The 15888-nt window shown below is 54.2% G+C and overlaps 1 protein-coding gene across 1 annotated transcript in view; it reads left to right on the top strand.

Moving 5' to 3' along the window:
* The first annotated feature begins 366 nt into the window (after nt 1–366).
* Itpk1 (inositol-tetrakisphosphate 1-kinase) overlaps nt 367–15888 on the top strand; it is a 141566-nt gene continuing 126044 nt past the window's right edge. Inside the window, exon 1 of the mRNA XM_059279284.1 lies at nt 367–580. Within this exon, the coding sequence (XP_059135267.1) occupies nt 486–580 (95 nt within the window). The 5' untranslated portion in view covers nt 367–485. The remainder of the gene's footprint in view (nt 581–15888) is intronic.

The following is a 15888-nucleotide window of genomic DNA, read 5'->3' as shown; positions in this document are numbered from 1 at the left end:
CGCCGGGGCACGGAGGGCGGGGGACACGGAGGCGCGCGCCCCGCGGGGTCCACGCGCGCCCGGGAGGCACGCGCGGGGGAGCCGGCCCCACGGGAGGGCGTGCTCAAGTTCGGGCTCGAGGCACGGGTGCGGTCACGGGCGGCGGCCCGGGATCCCCAGAACCCTCGGGTTAGGCGCGCGGTGCTGCGGGGCGCACGTCCCGGCGCGGGCGAGCCCCCGGGGCGGCGGGGGCGGGGCGGCGGCGGTGCGCGCCCACCCGCGGGGCCCAGCCAGTGGCGCGGCGCGCTGAGCCTCCGCCCCCGGCCGCTGCCCCGCCCCGGCCCGCCCCGCCGCCGCCCCGCCCGGTAGGACCGCGCGCTGAAGCCCGCTCCGCGTCCCCGCCGCCGGAGGAGGTGCCCGCACGCTCGCGGCGCGCGCCGGCCCCACACGGTCGGCCTGTGGGCGATTTCCTCCGGACCCAGGCTCCCGGGCCGAGGAGGAAGAAGATGCAGACCTTCCTGAAAGGGAAGAGAGTTGGCTACTGGCTGAGCGAGAAGAAAGTCAAGAAGCTCAATTTCCAGGCCTTCGCAGAGCTGTGCAGGTGAGGAGGGACGCGGCTCGGGGACCCCCCGCTGCCGGAGCTCGGCTGCCCTCGGCGGGCGCGGGGCAGACGACGGCGACCCGGGAAGGAGCGGCGCGCGGGGAGGCTGGTTCCGAGCAGCCGGGGCCCGCGGGGGGCCGCGGGCTGTGTCCGAGGGGAGCGTGGCCGCTGTGGGCGATGGGCTCGGACGGCGGCTCTCAGGTGCACCGGGGTCGTGCCGGGAGATCCCCGATCGTCCAGGGCGGCGGAACCCGGGAAATCGGGAGTCCAAGCCGTCCGTCAGGGGCTTGAGGGTACTTTTTGGACCGGTGTGTTTTTCTTCCTCCCTTTCCTTCCCCTTAGCAGAGCAGGGTACCCGCGTTTGTGTGGAGCCTACTACGTGCTTCGCGTGTGCACAGCTCCTGAAGCTGTCATTGCATATCACCCGGTTTTAACCCAGTTGAAATGAGTAGCGATACTTGGCTTGCCGTGTTGATTTGCTGTCTCATTAGAGCCTCGCAGCAGCCTTGAAAATTAGCCAGGGTGGTGATTCTGGGCCACGTGTCTGAGAAGAGGGACACCCATCAACAGAGAGGTAGGGTACCTGCTTGTGGTCCCAGGGCTGAGGCGTGGCAGAGCATAGAAAGTGATGGGTGGACCTGTGTAGGGTAGAATTGTTTTCTACCCTCCGGGCTGGCCACCTCGTTCTCACTGTGTTGGTGCTTCAGTGGCAGAGACCCGGGGCTGTGATAAATCTTGTTCTTAATACATTACAGAGGTGCCGAGTGCCTTGAGTCCGGTGTGCCTTGCCTCTCTGTAAAGCCTGAGAGGTTGGTTGCAGCCTCTTAACGAAAGCCCTAGAGAATCCAGCCCCCAAAGCCTTTTGCAAACTCGGGGTGGAAACCTTTTGTTGAGTTGTGTTTCCACTTGGTAGATTTGACTTTTAAAAATGGACTTCAGTTGTATTTCCATCCCTGGTGGGCCCCCGGAATCTTGGAGAATCGAGCAGTTGGTTTTCCTTATCCCCTGGTGCACAGAGGTGAGTAGCAGTCTGGGCTGGCACATAGGCCTGGCAGCCTTACCTTGTCCCTCATGCCTGTCCAAGAGCCTGCTGCTTCTCTGCCCCACAGCTGGATGGGATGGTGCCTGTTTATAAGGGGCCCTGGTTCTGCATCCCTTGGTCCCCTTGTGGGTTTGGCCGAGTCTCCCAGACAGGCCTCTTAGGAGAAAGTAGGCTTTTCATGGCCGGCAGGGCATCCAGTGCAGCCCAGAATTCACAAGGAAATCAAGAGGAACTCAAAGCCAGAGCTTTGGAAAAGCCCAGGGCTTATGGAACATTTTTTAAAAGGACAGTTGGACGTTTATACCGCAAATAAACACACCGTGAAAAGGATGCCCTAGACAGCAGAGAATTTTGGAGAAGCCCCTCTGTCATGTTCTAGAAGTCCAGTTCTGACGTGAGGGGAGCAGAGCTCCCCCTGCTGTCATATAATTCTTGGGAAATCCGAGTTCATCCCTTGTACCTTGCTTATTGATAGCAGGATGGGTCACCCTTCATCTACACCTGAGGCTTGGCCTTGGCCTGGCATGTTTCATCCTGGAATTAGTAAGACTGTAGCAAAACAGTCCTAACCGAGACTGAAGGGTTGAGTGCTCACTGCCTGACCTGCAGCTTGGCTTGCTCTTCTCGTGGGCCCTCCTGCCTTTAAAGAGGCCGGAGGTGGGAGGGGACCCAGGGCACCCAAGGGTGTCAGCCCGACTCAGGGAAATGTTCATTGAGCTTTCATTTTTCAGGAAGGGTTGTGAATTCAAGGTCCAGTTGCCTTCCCTTGCCCAAGTATTGGCTTCAGAGAGATGGCAGAAGGTCCCCGGGTCCTTCTGGCAGCCCAGGAATCCTAATGTGTGTTTTTATTAGTATAGCTTTAGATGCTTTGTAGCTGAAGCTTAAGAACGAAAAGAAAACGCCAGAAAGAGTTTTTCTGTTGCTTCTTTACTTTCAGGGCAGTGCCCCCTGGTGGCCGCATTTTTAACTAAACAACTGTTGAGATAGTGAACACCCCCCCCCCCCCTTCCCCTTTACTGTGTTTTGTTTATTGTGAATGCTGGAGTGGTCTGAGAAGCTCCAGAGACATTGAGTGGGCACCATCCTGTTCTTGACATCCAGAAGCTGGGGGCGCAGCGCTTCTACTGTATTGATGGATGGTGAATTGTCTATGAATTTCCTGACGAAAAGGGCCGGGGCTGTTGGGAAATGACTTGAGTTCTGTTTCAAATGTTTGGAACAGGATCCGTGCTGGGAGGACTGACTGGTAGACTGCACTGGGCCGAGTAGTTTAGTTGACTGTCGGGCCTTGTAAAAATCCTATCTCAGCCAGAAGAGATCGTCTCATCTAGACCTTGTTTTGCAGATGGGGAAGCAGGTGCCAGGGGGGACAGGGTCCATACTGCTCCTTTCCTTTAAGAGCTCATAGTCCACCCTGGAGACCTTGAACTTGCTCAGAGAGCAGAGCCTCTCCTACCCTTGTTAATGTCCCAGGGTTCAGCTGCTGCTAATAGTCTCCAGGGACACTTTTCCTTTCCAGGCTGAGCTGTGTGCCCTCTACAATGTAACATGTTCTGTTTTTCCTGAAGCGGGTGAGCAGGGCCCTTCCATAGGTAGTTGGGGCCAAATCCTGGGAGGTGCCCCACCTATCATAGGCAGGTACAAAAGCCAACCTTTGAAATATCTGTCTGATAGGCTGGGGCCTCCGGCTGGCCAGCAGATGAGCTTTGGACCAACTTGTTTCCAATGCTGTTGTTTATTCCTGTTTCTTTTCTGTGTCCTCTCCCAAGTACAGGAACATGCTCTGGTTGCTCTGTTTACCCTTCCACCTGACTCTCTGTCTCTAACCTAGGAGTGTCTGGGATGCCCCCTCATCCCTCCTCTTTATGGCTTTTCCAAGATATGCAGCAGAGGTTCCCGGGAAGTGGAGAAGAGGAGCTGGGTTGGGCCTTGGGGAGAGTGCTCAGCTGAGGATAGCTGTCCTGGATGTCCTTCTTTGGTGTGTAAGCCTCTCCTTCAGCTCCTCTCCTCCTCACTCTTTCCTTCTAGGAGACCTGGTTTAGGTAGTGGTGAAGAGTCCTTTGGTGTAAGGTCACTTGGTCTGTTTTGAGACAGCGTATCACTCGACCAGACCCTTCTGATCTCAAACTCATGACCACGACGACGACGACGACGACGACGACGACGACGACCTTCCTGCCTCAGCCTCCTGAGTGGTAGGCTTAACAATGCGAGCCACCACGCCCAGCTTTCCGCTGTGGATTTTAAGGAGGTGCTTACAGGTGTCTTAGCTCATGCAAGCTTTCTAGTAGAAATGGGGAAACCGAGGCCTGAGAAGTGTGAGGGACACTGCCACCGGCTGGAGGGCTTCTGTGAGCCCAGCCTAAGTCTCTATTGGAGAATGCAGCCTCCTTGTTTGCTCAGTGTCTCTTCCTTGGAGGCCATCTGAGCTAGCTCACCTTTTAAGAAATGTGCTTACCGGGACATCTCAGACCAAGTTATTGCTCTGTCCTAACCCACCAGGGCCCTGTTTGTACAGGTTTCTGAAAGGTCCCAGGGGTTTGTTTAGGCTTGCGTGTACCAAGCTCTTTCTGGGGTCCAGGCTAGGTATTGGGCAGTGTGTTGGCGTACAGTGGTGTTCATGGGGCTTGGAATTTGGTATCAACTCTAACCTAGTCCTGGAGAGTGCTTCAAGGCCTGTTCCTTCCCCTTGGGCTCTACATTCCCACCCCACCCCATCCCCCCTGCTTAGAGACAAAGTCTCACTGTGTAGTCTAGGCTGGCCTTAAACTTGAGTTCCTTCATCCTTGTCTTCCTCCTCAGTGCTGGGGTTATAGGCATTTCCAAGCATACCTGGCAGTCCTTTTGTGTTATGTGGAGAATAGAACCCATGCGTAATAGGCAAGTACCGCTAAACTACACCCCCCAACTCTATTTCATCCTTTAAAACAAGGCCATCTGGAGCTTGCTTTTTGCTGAAATAGCTTAGTATTCTGGGCTGGAATTCTAGGAGATTCTGCAGGAGGAGAAAAGAGGACCATTACCGGGATTGAATGAGCTGGTCTGTGGCTCGGCTTTTTTTTTTTCTGTATATTTCAGCGGCGGCTGACTTAGCCGTGGTCTCAGAGCTGTGGAGGAGGGAAGCATCCTGAGTCAGGTTCACAGCAGCATGTGAAAACTGTAACCCAGCCTTGCAAATAAACCCTTTTCTCTTAGGTGCTGACCTGCTGTGGGGGCAGACATCCAGTCTTTGATAAAACTGCCTAGGTTTCTAGGTCTGGCTTCACAGATGACCATCCATGTGATGTCCACTTGGTGATCTTGGATTTGGCAGTTTGCCGGTAGGGTCTGTGGTACGCGCTCACAGACCATCTTGCTAGGGGATGGGGTTGGTGGAATTGAACCTCAGGTCTTTGGGTCAGGTCAGAGAGGGGGCTCACCCTGCCTGATGGCTGTTCTTTACCACTTAGCTCTGGTTCTTACAACCCTTGCCTTTGGCAGGCCGCTGCAGTCTCCTAGCTGGAGAATCTGAGAAAATTTATGAATGCAAAGGAGGTAGTCTCGTTTTTTTTTTGGTTTGGTCATTCAGAAGAATTCATTCTATGCTTTGTGAAAATGTCATCTTCATTAATAATCCCATTGCTATTATTAGCTAACATTTCTGATTTTCTCCTTTTTAATATTTAGGGCTTGAGATGTAGCTCAGTGGGTAGATTGCTTACCTACCTGGCATGCATGAGCACCTGGGTTTGATCTCCAGCACCGCATAAAACGGGGTGTGGCGCAGGCTCCTGTAATCACAGCACTCCCAAGGTGGAGGCAGGGTGATCAGAAGTTCAAGGTTGTCTACGTAGAGTGTTCAAAACCAGCCTGGGCTATGTAGCCCTGGCTGACCTAGAATTTGATTTGTCGTTCAGGCTGACCTCAAACTTAGATCTGCCTGCCTCTTCTTCCCACTGCTGGGATTGAAGGTGTACCACCGTGCCTCCCTCCCCGCACCCCTTTTAAAATACAGGCACTTGCTGAAATTCAGAGGGCTCAAAGCACATAATGAAAAGCCAGCCAGCCTGTCCCTTCTTGGCCCTGAGTTCAGCTGCTCACGGAACTCAGCAGGCCGTCTCCATGGGTGTTGATGTGACCAAAAGGGGAGCATGCAGCCAGCCTCCATTCTTACATGGTTACAGTTGCTTGGTGCATGGGGCTGTGTGTCTTAGAGAAATTCCACGTTGCTGCTTCCTTTGGGCTTCTGTATTGGGGTGGTGTGTGTGTGTGTGTGTGTGTGTGTGTGTGTGTGTGTGTCAGTGTCAGTATGGTTCAGCTCTTCAAAGGATGGAACCTTTTTCTTCTCCTGGGGTTGGCTTCTGCTGGCCTAGACAGTTTGACATGGGTGCCCCATCCCTTGTCTGGATGTGCAGTGCTAGATGAGTGGTGTAGGGTCAGAGGTCACAGACATTCTACTTTTTCTTGCAGTCCTGAAACAGTTTTACTGTTTCAGTTCCAGTGGGTGACAGGGTGGGAGGGGACACAACCCACATGTTCACCGCATGCCTGGCCAGATGCAGGGGTGAGAAGTACTGCTCTGGGTTTGCATTTCTTTCACTGGAGTGATACTGAGGGGCTTAGCAGACACCAGACACAGCTGAGCTCCTGAACCCTGGGTGTCCTGTTCCTAATCATCAGGTCTCCCAGGCTCCACTGGTTTCTCTCACATGAATTAGCAGGTTCGGGACATTCAGAGGAAAGCCTTGTGGTGTGGTTCCTGACTGGATGTAAGGAGGGGTTTTGTTCTTGTTCACCCCGGTAAACTGGCTTCTGAGACGGTGTGCAGCACGACCTTTTAAAAAGTGATACTCGGTTTAGAACGCAGATCCTTCACTGGAAGAGCTGTGTTTGGACGGCCGTCTTCCTTTTCTGCTTGAACTGGGTCTACCCCAGCCTTCCTTCTCCAGTGCTCCTGGAGAGCTGGCCTCAGGGAAGGTGGAGAGAGAAAGCAAGACCTGCTGGGTGAAGAGGCTGGTACATGGTCACACAGTAGGCCCTGCTTTAAGGCCCATGCCCCTGCTATCAGCTGGAGCTAAGCTCCTAGCAAACAGGCCCTTCCTGGGAGCTGTGAGTGAGGGTGTAATTGTATTGGGGCAGGTCTGGCCATTCCCATTGGGCTGTTTGAATTTGTCTGGGGCTTTGTCTAGCCTGCTCTGAGCCTCCTCAGAAAGCAGCCTTTGTGGCCTGCGTCTCCCCAGCAGGGCCTCACAGGCTGGTGTCTGGGCCCCTTATGGTGCCAAGCTGCAGGCTATGGTATCCCCCTCCCCCACCCCACAGTACCCTCCCACCACCTGCTTTTAAGGTTCAGTAGGGTGGATCTGTCTCCAGATCTGTGAAGATTTGAGAATCACTCCCAAGAGGGAACCCCACCCCCCACCCCCTATACCCCACCCCCACCCCAGATTCCTGCCTGAGTACCTCTGCTGCCTTCCCTAACCTCCTCCCTCCCCATCCAGGCCATGCCTGCTGGGTACCCCACCCTTTAAACCTCTCCCAGTGTCCCAGGGCACACCTAATGGACTCTGCTAAGCCACCAGTTGTCCCTGGAGGGTGAATCAGAATCCACAAGCCAAAGGCCTTCCTCAAGAGCTTCTGGGAGATGCCGGTCCTCTTTCTCTCCATCTGCTCTTCAGTGATGCTCTGAGTCCCCCGCCCCCATGGCTAGGCTTTGCATCTTGTCTGTCTCTTAAAAAAAAAAAGAGGGAGAGTTTTGGGATGCCAGTTCTTACAACAATGCACATGGTTACTCAGAGGAGTAAGATAGGGTCAAGGAACTGCCTGGTGCTTTTAGGAGCCTCTGTTGATCTCCATGGCTCAGCTAAAGCTCCTTGTGACCCTGAAGTACTCCGGTCAGGAGGGAAACACCTGAGGTGGGAATTGTGGCAGGAGGAAGGGCTAAGTCCTGGGTTAGCCTCATTCATTGGCTCAGCAAATCCCGAGCAAGCATCTGCCCAGTGCTCAGGTGCTGGGTTCTGCTCTTTATCCACTGGTGCCTGTGGAGATGAAGGGGAGTCAGCACTCACTGCAGGGTGCAGTGAGAGCCGGCCCGGATGCTTGCAAACTGGAAAGGGTTGTGCTGGGGTCGCTGAGGCCACTTAGTGCTCTGGTCGAGAAGGTCTCTGAGGAGGTGGTATTTAATGAGAGGGGCTGAGAGCTCCCTGGGAGCTGAAAGACTCCCAGAGTGGACAGAGTCCCCTGCCTAGGAGCTACATATCTGGCTGCCTCGGTCACAGCACTGAGTTCCACTTGGCTGAAGGGAGCCATCTAGGAAAAGGCAGGCAGCAGCCTTGGGTATAATTGCTGACTGGCATCTGCATCCAGAGCCTGTTCCTTGAAAGTATGATGGAGGCCATGTGTTGTGGTCATGTGACCTTCCTACCGTCGGAAGGAGCTGCCACCATGCTCTGGGGACCGAGGACAAGAGGGGGCACGCCGCCTCTGGTCTGCCTCAGTTCAGCCCTTGTGTTCGGGAAGTCGAAACTGTGGGCCCAGGGGTGGGACGCGGGTGGGCCTCAGGCCAGCTGGCCTTGCCCAGAGCCTGGGGCTAGTGGAAGACCCAAGTGATGCTTGTGCTTTGTGGTAGTCATTTATTTGTTGCTGACGAATGCTTGCCCAGCTTGCCCAACCAAAGGCGCCTGGGCTGTTGGTGCGACACACATCTGTCTTCATCGTTGTCCAGCCGTCTCAGAAGGTGAAGCCTCTCCAGGAGAGCAGGCTGGGGGTCTTCTTGTGGAATGCCCTGGTGATTCTTCTGGAAATGCAAACTGTCATCCTCTGTGTTACTGGGCCTCATAACAAAACTCTCACGTGTAGGCAGCACTGGGTTAAGTAGGCTAAACCAAGGCTGGGCAGGTCCCTACTTCTTGGGCAGGGTGTTTTCCGATGGGCACGTTGGAAGCAAAGATTGCCAGGCAGGTGGTCTACACACGTAGTGTTTGGCTGTGGGATCTTGAGGCCTGGGTCTCTCCCCGCCCTGGTGCTCGCACTAGGTTTACCACGAACTAGAGGTCATCAGATGCCTGGCTGAAGCCCCTGCCCACGGGAGAGAGGCAAGGCAGGGTCACGAGGCAGGTGGCCACGTTTTGGGAAATCCATTCTCCACACCTTTTAAGATTTCTTGCCTGTGGCTGCTAGTTTGCTTTGGAGTGTGCTGGTGGGGCTGGAAAGAGATGTTCCTGGGGCCTGGCCGGCCACAGGCAGTACTGGATATCTGAGGAGGGAAGTTCAGAGCTTGGGGGAAGGTGAGGACACAGTCCCAAGGTGTTTTCTTCTGTAGCTTCCGGACTCTTCATCAGCTGACTGTGTGTGGCATTCATGTGCTCCTAGGCCCAAGCTGGGAAGCCGGGATGGCTGGCTTGTGCAGGTGGCCATCAAGCCTTGGAAGGGCTGTTTTTACCTCCTCTCTTCCCCCTTGTACGTTGAGTAGCTCACATTAGATATCAGAGCCTGCTGGAAACCTACACAGACCTGGCATGATTGTAGATGGGAAGCCGACTCTCCCAGGTGGGTGGTGCGTCTATGTTTGCTAGATGAGAATTTAGATTCAGGGAGAGTCGGGATTCCCCCTGGGGGGCTGGCTGACTCTTGAAAACCACACTGTTTCCCCTCCGCCGGGTCACCTTGTCTTAAACATAATATCCGTCCACCATCCACTCCACTCGGTACCCAGTCTCCGAGGAAAGTCAGAGGGTTGTAAGCTGAGCATCCTCGGTGTGCATTTGCTGTCCCAGAGGGTGGTGGGCGGTGGAGATGGCACCGAGCTCAGAGCTCAAGCCTTGGCCAGCTGGCTGTGGTGACTGCATGCTGTTCCTCCTCCCTGCCTCTGCTCCTCCGGGGCTGGCGAGTGTGGCAGGTGCTTAGAGAAGGAAAGAGAAAGAGAGTCCTCACCTAGGCCAAGAGGCCGGCAGACAGGTAGCCCTCTCTCCTGAAGGCCTTTTCTGGGGGTGCTGTCCACTGTTTTCCAGGAGGGCAGAGGGTGGCAGGTGGGTACCGGGGTCAGAGAGGCCAGGCCTCTTCCTTAGTTTCACTTTCATTTCTCTCTGAACACTCTTGTTCCCACCCAGCAGCCAGGCCTGGGCTGCTGAGGCGAGGGAATGTTGGGACAAATGTGACCTAGTGAGGCTCCCAGGCCACTCTTCCCTCTGGACTAGATCCGGGGATGGACCCGATGACTTCCTTTTAAAAACACCCCATATACTCCTTTATGTGCTCATGGGATAGGTGCCCATAACTACCTTCTGCATACCAGCCACCCCTGGGGTCAGGACGGCTAAGGGATCCTGTTAGGGCCATCGTTTGGCCACAGCGTGCCAGGCTTGGGGCCTCTTAGAACCCTGGGATCAGTTTCTTTACGAGGAATAAAGCTGGACGGGCCTATTGGTGCCTGCCATTTCCTCATTCCCCTATACCTCCCACCTGTCTCTGGGACACCGAAGAGACTGAAGGATGGAGCAGTTAACTCCAGCTATAGAGTTAGCAGACGGGCAGCTCAGATTCGAACCTGTCTTGGCTGACACTACAGCGTAAAGATTTTATTAGGGTCCTAATACTCATCATGAGATTCCCAGGGCCTGTTGCCTCCATCCTGGGGCAAGCCTGTGTTCCAGGAGGCTTGAGTACCCAGTCCCTTTAATGCTCTGGGGAGGGCTGAAGCTGTGGGGATGGTTAGAGAGGCCCACTTCCAGCTTCTGACTTTTGAAAATCTGCAGGTGCCCCAGCTGGTGGGCTGTGGTTCCTTCTTGGAGTGGTAGAGCTGTCATGGGCTGCATAGAGTGCATGGGGTCAGGAGATCTTGTTCAGGCCGTGGGGGCGGAGCCTCCTGGAAGACATACTGTGTTCATGGATGTTCACAGTGCCACCCACTGCTTTCCGTCTCTCCGTGGAAATAGGCTCAGAAAGAGCCCTCTCTGGAGTTTTGTGCTTGGTCCCTCCAGCGTGTGGAATTTGAATGTCGGTATTGGTGACTCCATAGCCCACATCCTTGGCTATGCATTGCTTGCCAGAGGGCATCAGGTGCTGATTCATTTATACCCATTCTGGTCAGGGTGCTGGGTCTGTCGAGGAGCCCTGCCATAGTGTGGGTGGCTGTCCTGTGCCGCCGAGCATGGCTGCCCTGTTTGTAAAGTGCTCTGTTTTAAGCTCTGACTCTGGGTATAGCCTAGTGTCCTTACCCACCATGCCCTGAGCTCTTGTGCACAAGGCCACAAGATCCACTCTGTTTAACTCCTAGTCATGTTCCTTCTAGGGGGCCAGTTTGGGGGACCCTGGAACCTTATCCACTAAAGCTAGAACCTTAGAAGGTTTGCAAAACTGTTTACAAAAATCTCCCAAATCTGGCAGTCTCTTGGGAATATTTTTTTTTCGGGGGGTGGAGGGCAGTCCCTGGGCCTCAAAAGAGTGGCTGAGGGATTGCTTCTTGTGTGACTTTGGGACATGGACTTAACTTCTCTGTGCAGATGGAGTAAATGAGGGCATCATATTGCCAGGTTCAGCCAGTGGGAACTGTTGTGCTCAAGTTGGCCTGAGAAGGTTCTGCGTCCTGGAGCTCCAGCCCTAGCATCCCTGGAAGGAAGGGAAGATGGGACAAGGCAGGGATGTAGCCTCAGAGGCCTCTTGGCTAGATTCCTGTTAGAGCAGGGGTCCCCAGTGGACCTCTCACTAGGTGGCTGACTTGGCTGTGTTCCGGTCCTCTGTGGTCCCTCATTTTCTCCCTGGTTGGACTTGCTCTTGGGACCCGTGCATCAGAGGTGTTCAGAATGCGTAGACTTCCGTCCTCTTTCCTGCCCAGAGGCTAGCCGTAGAACTAGCTGCCCCTTGGTCACCCCATTTACACGTGTTAAGGCGACTTTCTGCAGGGTGAAGGGTGGAGGTTCGAGATAGAGGAATATGGTTTAGAACCTTTATAGCTCAGGTGGCGGCGGCGGCGGCGGCGGCGGCGGCGGCGGCAGCAGCAGCGGCGGCGCACGCCTTTAATCCCAGCACTGAGGAGGCAGAGCCAGGCGGATCTCTGTGAGTTCGAGGCCATTCTGGTCTACAGAGTGAGTTCCAGGACAGGCTCCAAAGCTACACAGAGAAACCTTGTCTCAAAAAAGCGCACGCCTTTAATCCCAGCACTGAGGAGGCAGAGCCAGGCGTATCTCTGTGAGTTCGAGGCCATTCTGGTCTACAGAGTGAGTTCCAGGACAGGCTCCAAAGCTACACAGAGAAACCTTGTCTCAAAAAACAAACAAACAAACAAACAAACAAACAACTAAGAACAAACCCATAAATAAATAAATAAATAAATAAGTAAATAAATAAAGGTCTTGGCAGGTGCAAGCTCAGAGGGGCAGGTCTTGCATGTCTGTGCGGTGGATGTTTGCCCTTACAGTTCTGGAGTCCTCGAGTATCCCTTTTTTGACCTGGACTGTGCTGAGTTGGGTCAGTTCTGTTCTGGGCCATTGCTGGTGGATGCCATCCCTGCCATTGATAAATTATTTTTGTTGATGTTCCCAAGGTGAATGATACCCCTTGCCTCAATCTAGTCTTTTTTTTTTTTTGGCCTTGCTGGGAATTCTTCTATTTTGGGGTGTTCTCATGGGTGGGGAGGATTGGTTGGGTAGGTGTCCCTTCACCTGAGGCAACCATTTGGGATGTGGCCAGTTCGGTGTGTGCCTCAAACCAGCAAGTGTGGTGAGCGGTGGGGACGGGGTGGTTGGTCTAAGGGGCAAGTTGTTTATATGGCCAGTCCTGCAAGCCAAAGGGTGGATGGGTTCTGAGAGGAACCAGGGTACTACCTGGGTCCTGTGGTGAGGGGGATGTGCTGGCTCTCATGGTATTTGGTTCATGGAGAATCTGCCTTCACGTGTAGGTGAGTCTTGGGCCTCAAGCGATGGCCCTTACAGCCAGCCTGGCATGTGTCTGTTTCCCTGCTGTTATCTACCTGGTTTACTCTCAGGCCCATGTGGTGGGAGGTGAATCCACACAGCTGGTTCTAGTCTGTACCGAGAGTTGGCCCGAGTTCCCCAGCGTGTTTCCTCATTTGTCCCCTGTCACAACCCTGCAGAGGCCGTGTCTCCAGGACCCTAGTTTCCTAATCGCACTCGCCTGGACTCACACAGCTCGTGGGTGCTGGAGTTGGCTCAGAGTTGGCCTTGCCAGCCCTAGGGCCCCACTGGGTCCTCAGGCCTAGGTTTATAGGAGCAGGGATTCATTGTGACCTGTCACCCTAAAGCCACAGCCTGTCTCTGAAGCAGGGTTTCATCTAGGGAGTGATAGATTAGGGATGGGCCATTCCCTCCACAAGGTCTCAATGATGACGAGGTGGACCCCCCAAAGAAGCTGCTCTTCCTAGAGGCAGTGGGATGAGGTGGCAGCCACGTGAGGGAAGGGCCTCTGTTTCTGGGCTTCAATTGCCAGCCGTGTGAGGGCAAGGGCTGCCATATATCATCTCTCAGGTCTGGAGATTGTAAAAACCCTAGGTGGGGGCCCGAGATTTCACACACACTGTCTAGAGCCAGGACACTATTTCTAAGAGGAGAGAGGTGAGCGCCCCCATAAGTCAGAGCCCAAAGCAGAGCCTCAGCATTGGCCACCTTTGCCTTTAAATAAGTCTGATTCTGCTTTGTTCCTATGGTCAGTCTACACAGATGGGCCCAAGGAGCTAGGGTCCGAAGGCTGGTGGATGGACATCCTTGGACAAGGGCTGCTATCCTCAGAGTGAAGGATGAGGTTGCTCTGCAGACCCTGGGGTATTGATACTGAAGTGTTTGGGAGTGAAGCAGTCCATGTGTTTGTTCTGTAAACACATCGGCCTGTTGCTGTTTTGGCTGTGCTCTGCTTGGGGAGAGTTGAGCTGTCTGTCTGCCAGGATCCCTGAGGATCCTGTGAGCCAGGAGCAGCTGTGACCAATCAATTGGGTCATTGGATCCAGAGGGATTCTGGCCTAGGGGGGACATTGACCTGTCCAGGCCTCAGCTCTAATGATGTGTCAAGACAGGTCCTGGCATCTCGCTACTGAGAGCAAGGCCCATGGGAGCTGTAGACGGCCCCTCTGGGAACATTTCCACCTGGAAAAGTGGAGGCAGTGGTCACCAGGCTACTGTTGGCCATAGACCTCAGCAGTCACCTGAGGACCCTGTGCAGAGTGGACAGGTAGCGGGGGTGGGGGTGGAATGGTTAGGCCAGTCGGGCCTGGTTAGGGTTTGAGGCCTTGTCCTTCCTGGAGCCAGTGGAAGAGGAGAGCTATTTGGAGGCCTTCCCTCTGCTTGCTCAACCTCTCTCTGTCAGGTGCCTCTACTGGGTGGCCCAGATTCCCAGGTGTGAACTTTTGTGGTAACAGCCAGGTTGCACAGCTATGTGGACTATGTGCTATGGAAGCTCTGAAATGAAGGGCTGGTCCCAGCCCTCTTTGCTGTGGCCACCATGAGCAGCAGGGCTCGCCCAACCGTTGTCCTGTCCACTGGGAGGAATACTCTTGGGCCTTGAGCTGCCCAGGGACGCAGAAACTGGGGTCAGAGCTCTGTGTTTGGCCGTGTGGGGATGTGTTACAGGTCCTCTGTGAGAATCCAGCTCAAAGGTCCTGGGAAGCAAGTTTGCCTTCCACTGCTTCTGCTTAGCTGTGGGGCTTCCTGATGTCAGGTTGGACATCCAGAGAACCTCAGGGCAGGGCCAGCCCTGACTTAGGCCATGGGAGGTCATGAAGAGGGTCGTTGGTTAATCAGCTGATGGCGTCACAGCTCTGGAAACTGAAACTAGGCTTGGTAAGTCAGGGACTTGACCCGTGCAATTCTGAGAAGCCTCTGGGGCCTGGCTCAGGCAGACTGTGTGAGATACCAAACAACTGGTTAAAAGGCCCTACCCCAAAAGAAAAGAGATGAGGTGGGTGATGACAACACACTAACACACTAACACACCAGAAGATGGGTGTGGTAGTCCATGCAGTAACCCTAGTACTGGGGAGCTTGAAACAGGAGGATCTCCAGTTCAAGGCCAGCATGAACAGAAAAGAGCGAGAGAGCGAGAGTGAGAGCGAGAGCGAGAGCGAGCGAGCGAGCGAGAGAGAGAGAGAGAGCGAGAGAGAGCGAGAGAGAGAGAGAGAGAGAGAGAGAGAGAGAGAGAGAGAGAGAGAGAACAAGCTACCCATCCCCCCAAATCAAATGGCACCAAGGTCTTGTGGGTGAAGTGGGTCCCCTTACATGAAGCCAGTTCCCAGAGGCAGTTGTGTTGCCATTTGTGTTTGTGTGTTCTTAGACCTGTTCTGTGTTTCCATAAGCAAACATGAGAATGGACACGCATGCACTCTTGCAGGCACCTGAGGCCCCTTCTCCACTTTTTTCTCCGTCTTCATTGACTTTGAATTGTCAGTGTTTAGGAAATAATGCCAGAAGACAGGTTACCTTTGCTATTCTTGGGCAACACTGGCCTTGTACGTGCTCTTTTAAGTCTCCTTCGGAGACTAGACCTCCCCCAGGGCTCATCGTGACCCTTTCCCCTTATTTTAGTCAGCGCTGGCTCCTGTAACAAATACCACAGCCTAGGAGCTTGTCCTGTTTGGAGACCGGGAGTGCAGGGAAGGCTGGCTGGTCTGGCTCCTGGTGAAGGCTTTCTTCCTGGCTCCTGGTGAAGGCTTTCTTCCTGGCTCCTGGTGAAGGCATTCTTCCTAACATACGAGCAGCTGCTTTCTAGGTGTGTCCAGTGTCAGGGAGGGAGAGCAAACTGATCTTCTTTTTATAAGGGTGCTAATCCCACGTGGGAGCCCCATCCTTATGATCTTATCTAAACCTAATTACTTCCCGAAGACCTATCTCCAAATATTGCCTCATTGAAGAGTAAGGCTTCAACGTCTAAGTTTTTGGAAGGACACGACTTTCAACTTGATGCCTCTTTCACACTGCAGAGGGGCTCCGCAGCCCGAGGCATTGCCCACCCTCATCAGGCGGGGAGGGGCTTCAGGATGTAGCCTTCACATCAGATTCTGTGTAGGAGGCAGGCTGTCAGGTGTGCTAAAACCAGGCTAGCATCTAGGGCACGACCAAACCTGAGCTCTGTAAAATGGATTATCAGCTCCCAACTGTGGGGCAGTGTGGGCATGAGGAGGCTCCCACTGAGTCGATGGAGGTGGGTCCTAGCACAAGGAACGGTATGATTCTAATTTATTCTCATCTAAACTTTTTTTTCCCCCAACTGAAGATACATTTGAAGGCTGACTTTTGCTGTCGATCAAAATTGGTCTAGGGCAGGTGGCTAGTGTGGCCCTTAAGCAGAA

Source organism: Peromyscus eremicus, chromosome 14 (genome assembly GCF_949786415.1).
Source record: "Peromyscus eremicus chromosome 14, PerEre_H2_v1, whole genome shotgun sequence".
Taxonomy (NCBI): domain Eukaryota; kingdom Metazoa; phylum Chordata; class Mammalia; order Rodentia; family Cricetidae; genus Peromyscus; species Peromyscus eremicus.
Note: the sequence above shows the minus strand (reverse complement) of the source record. Positions and strands in the feature narration are given on the sequence as shown.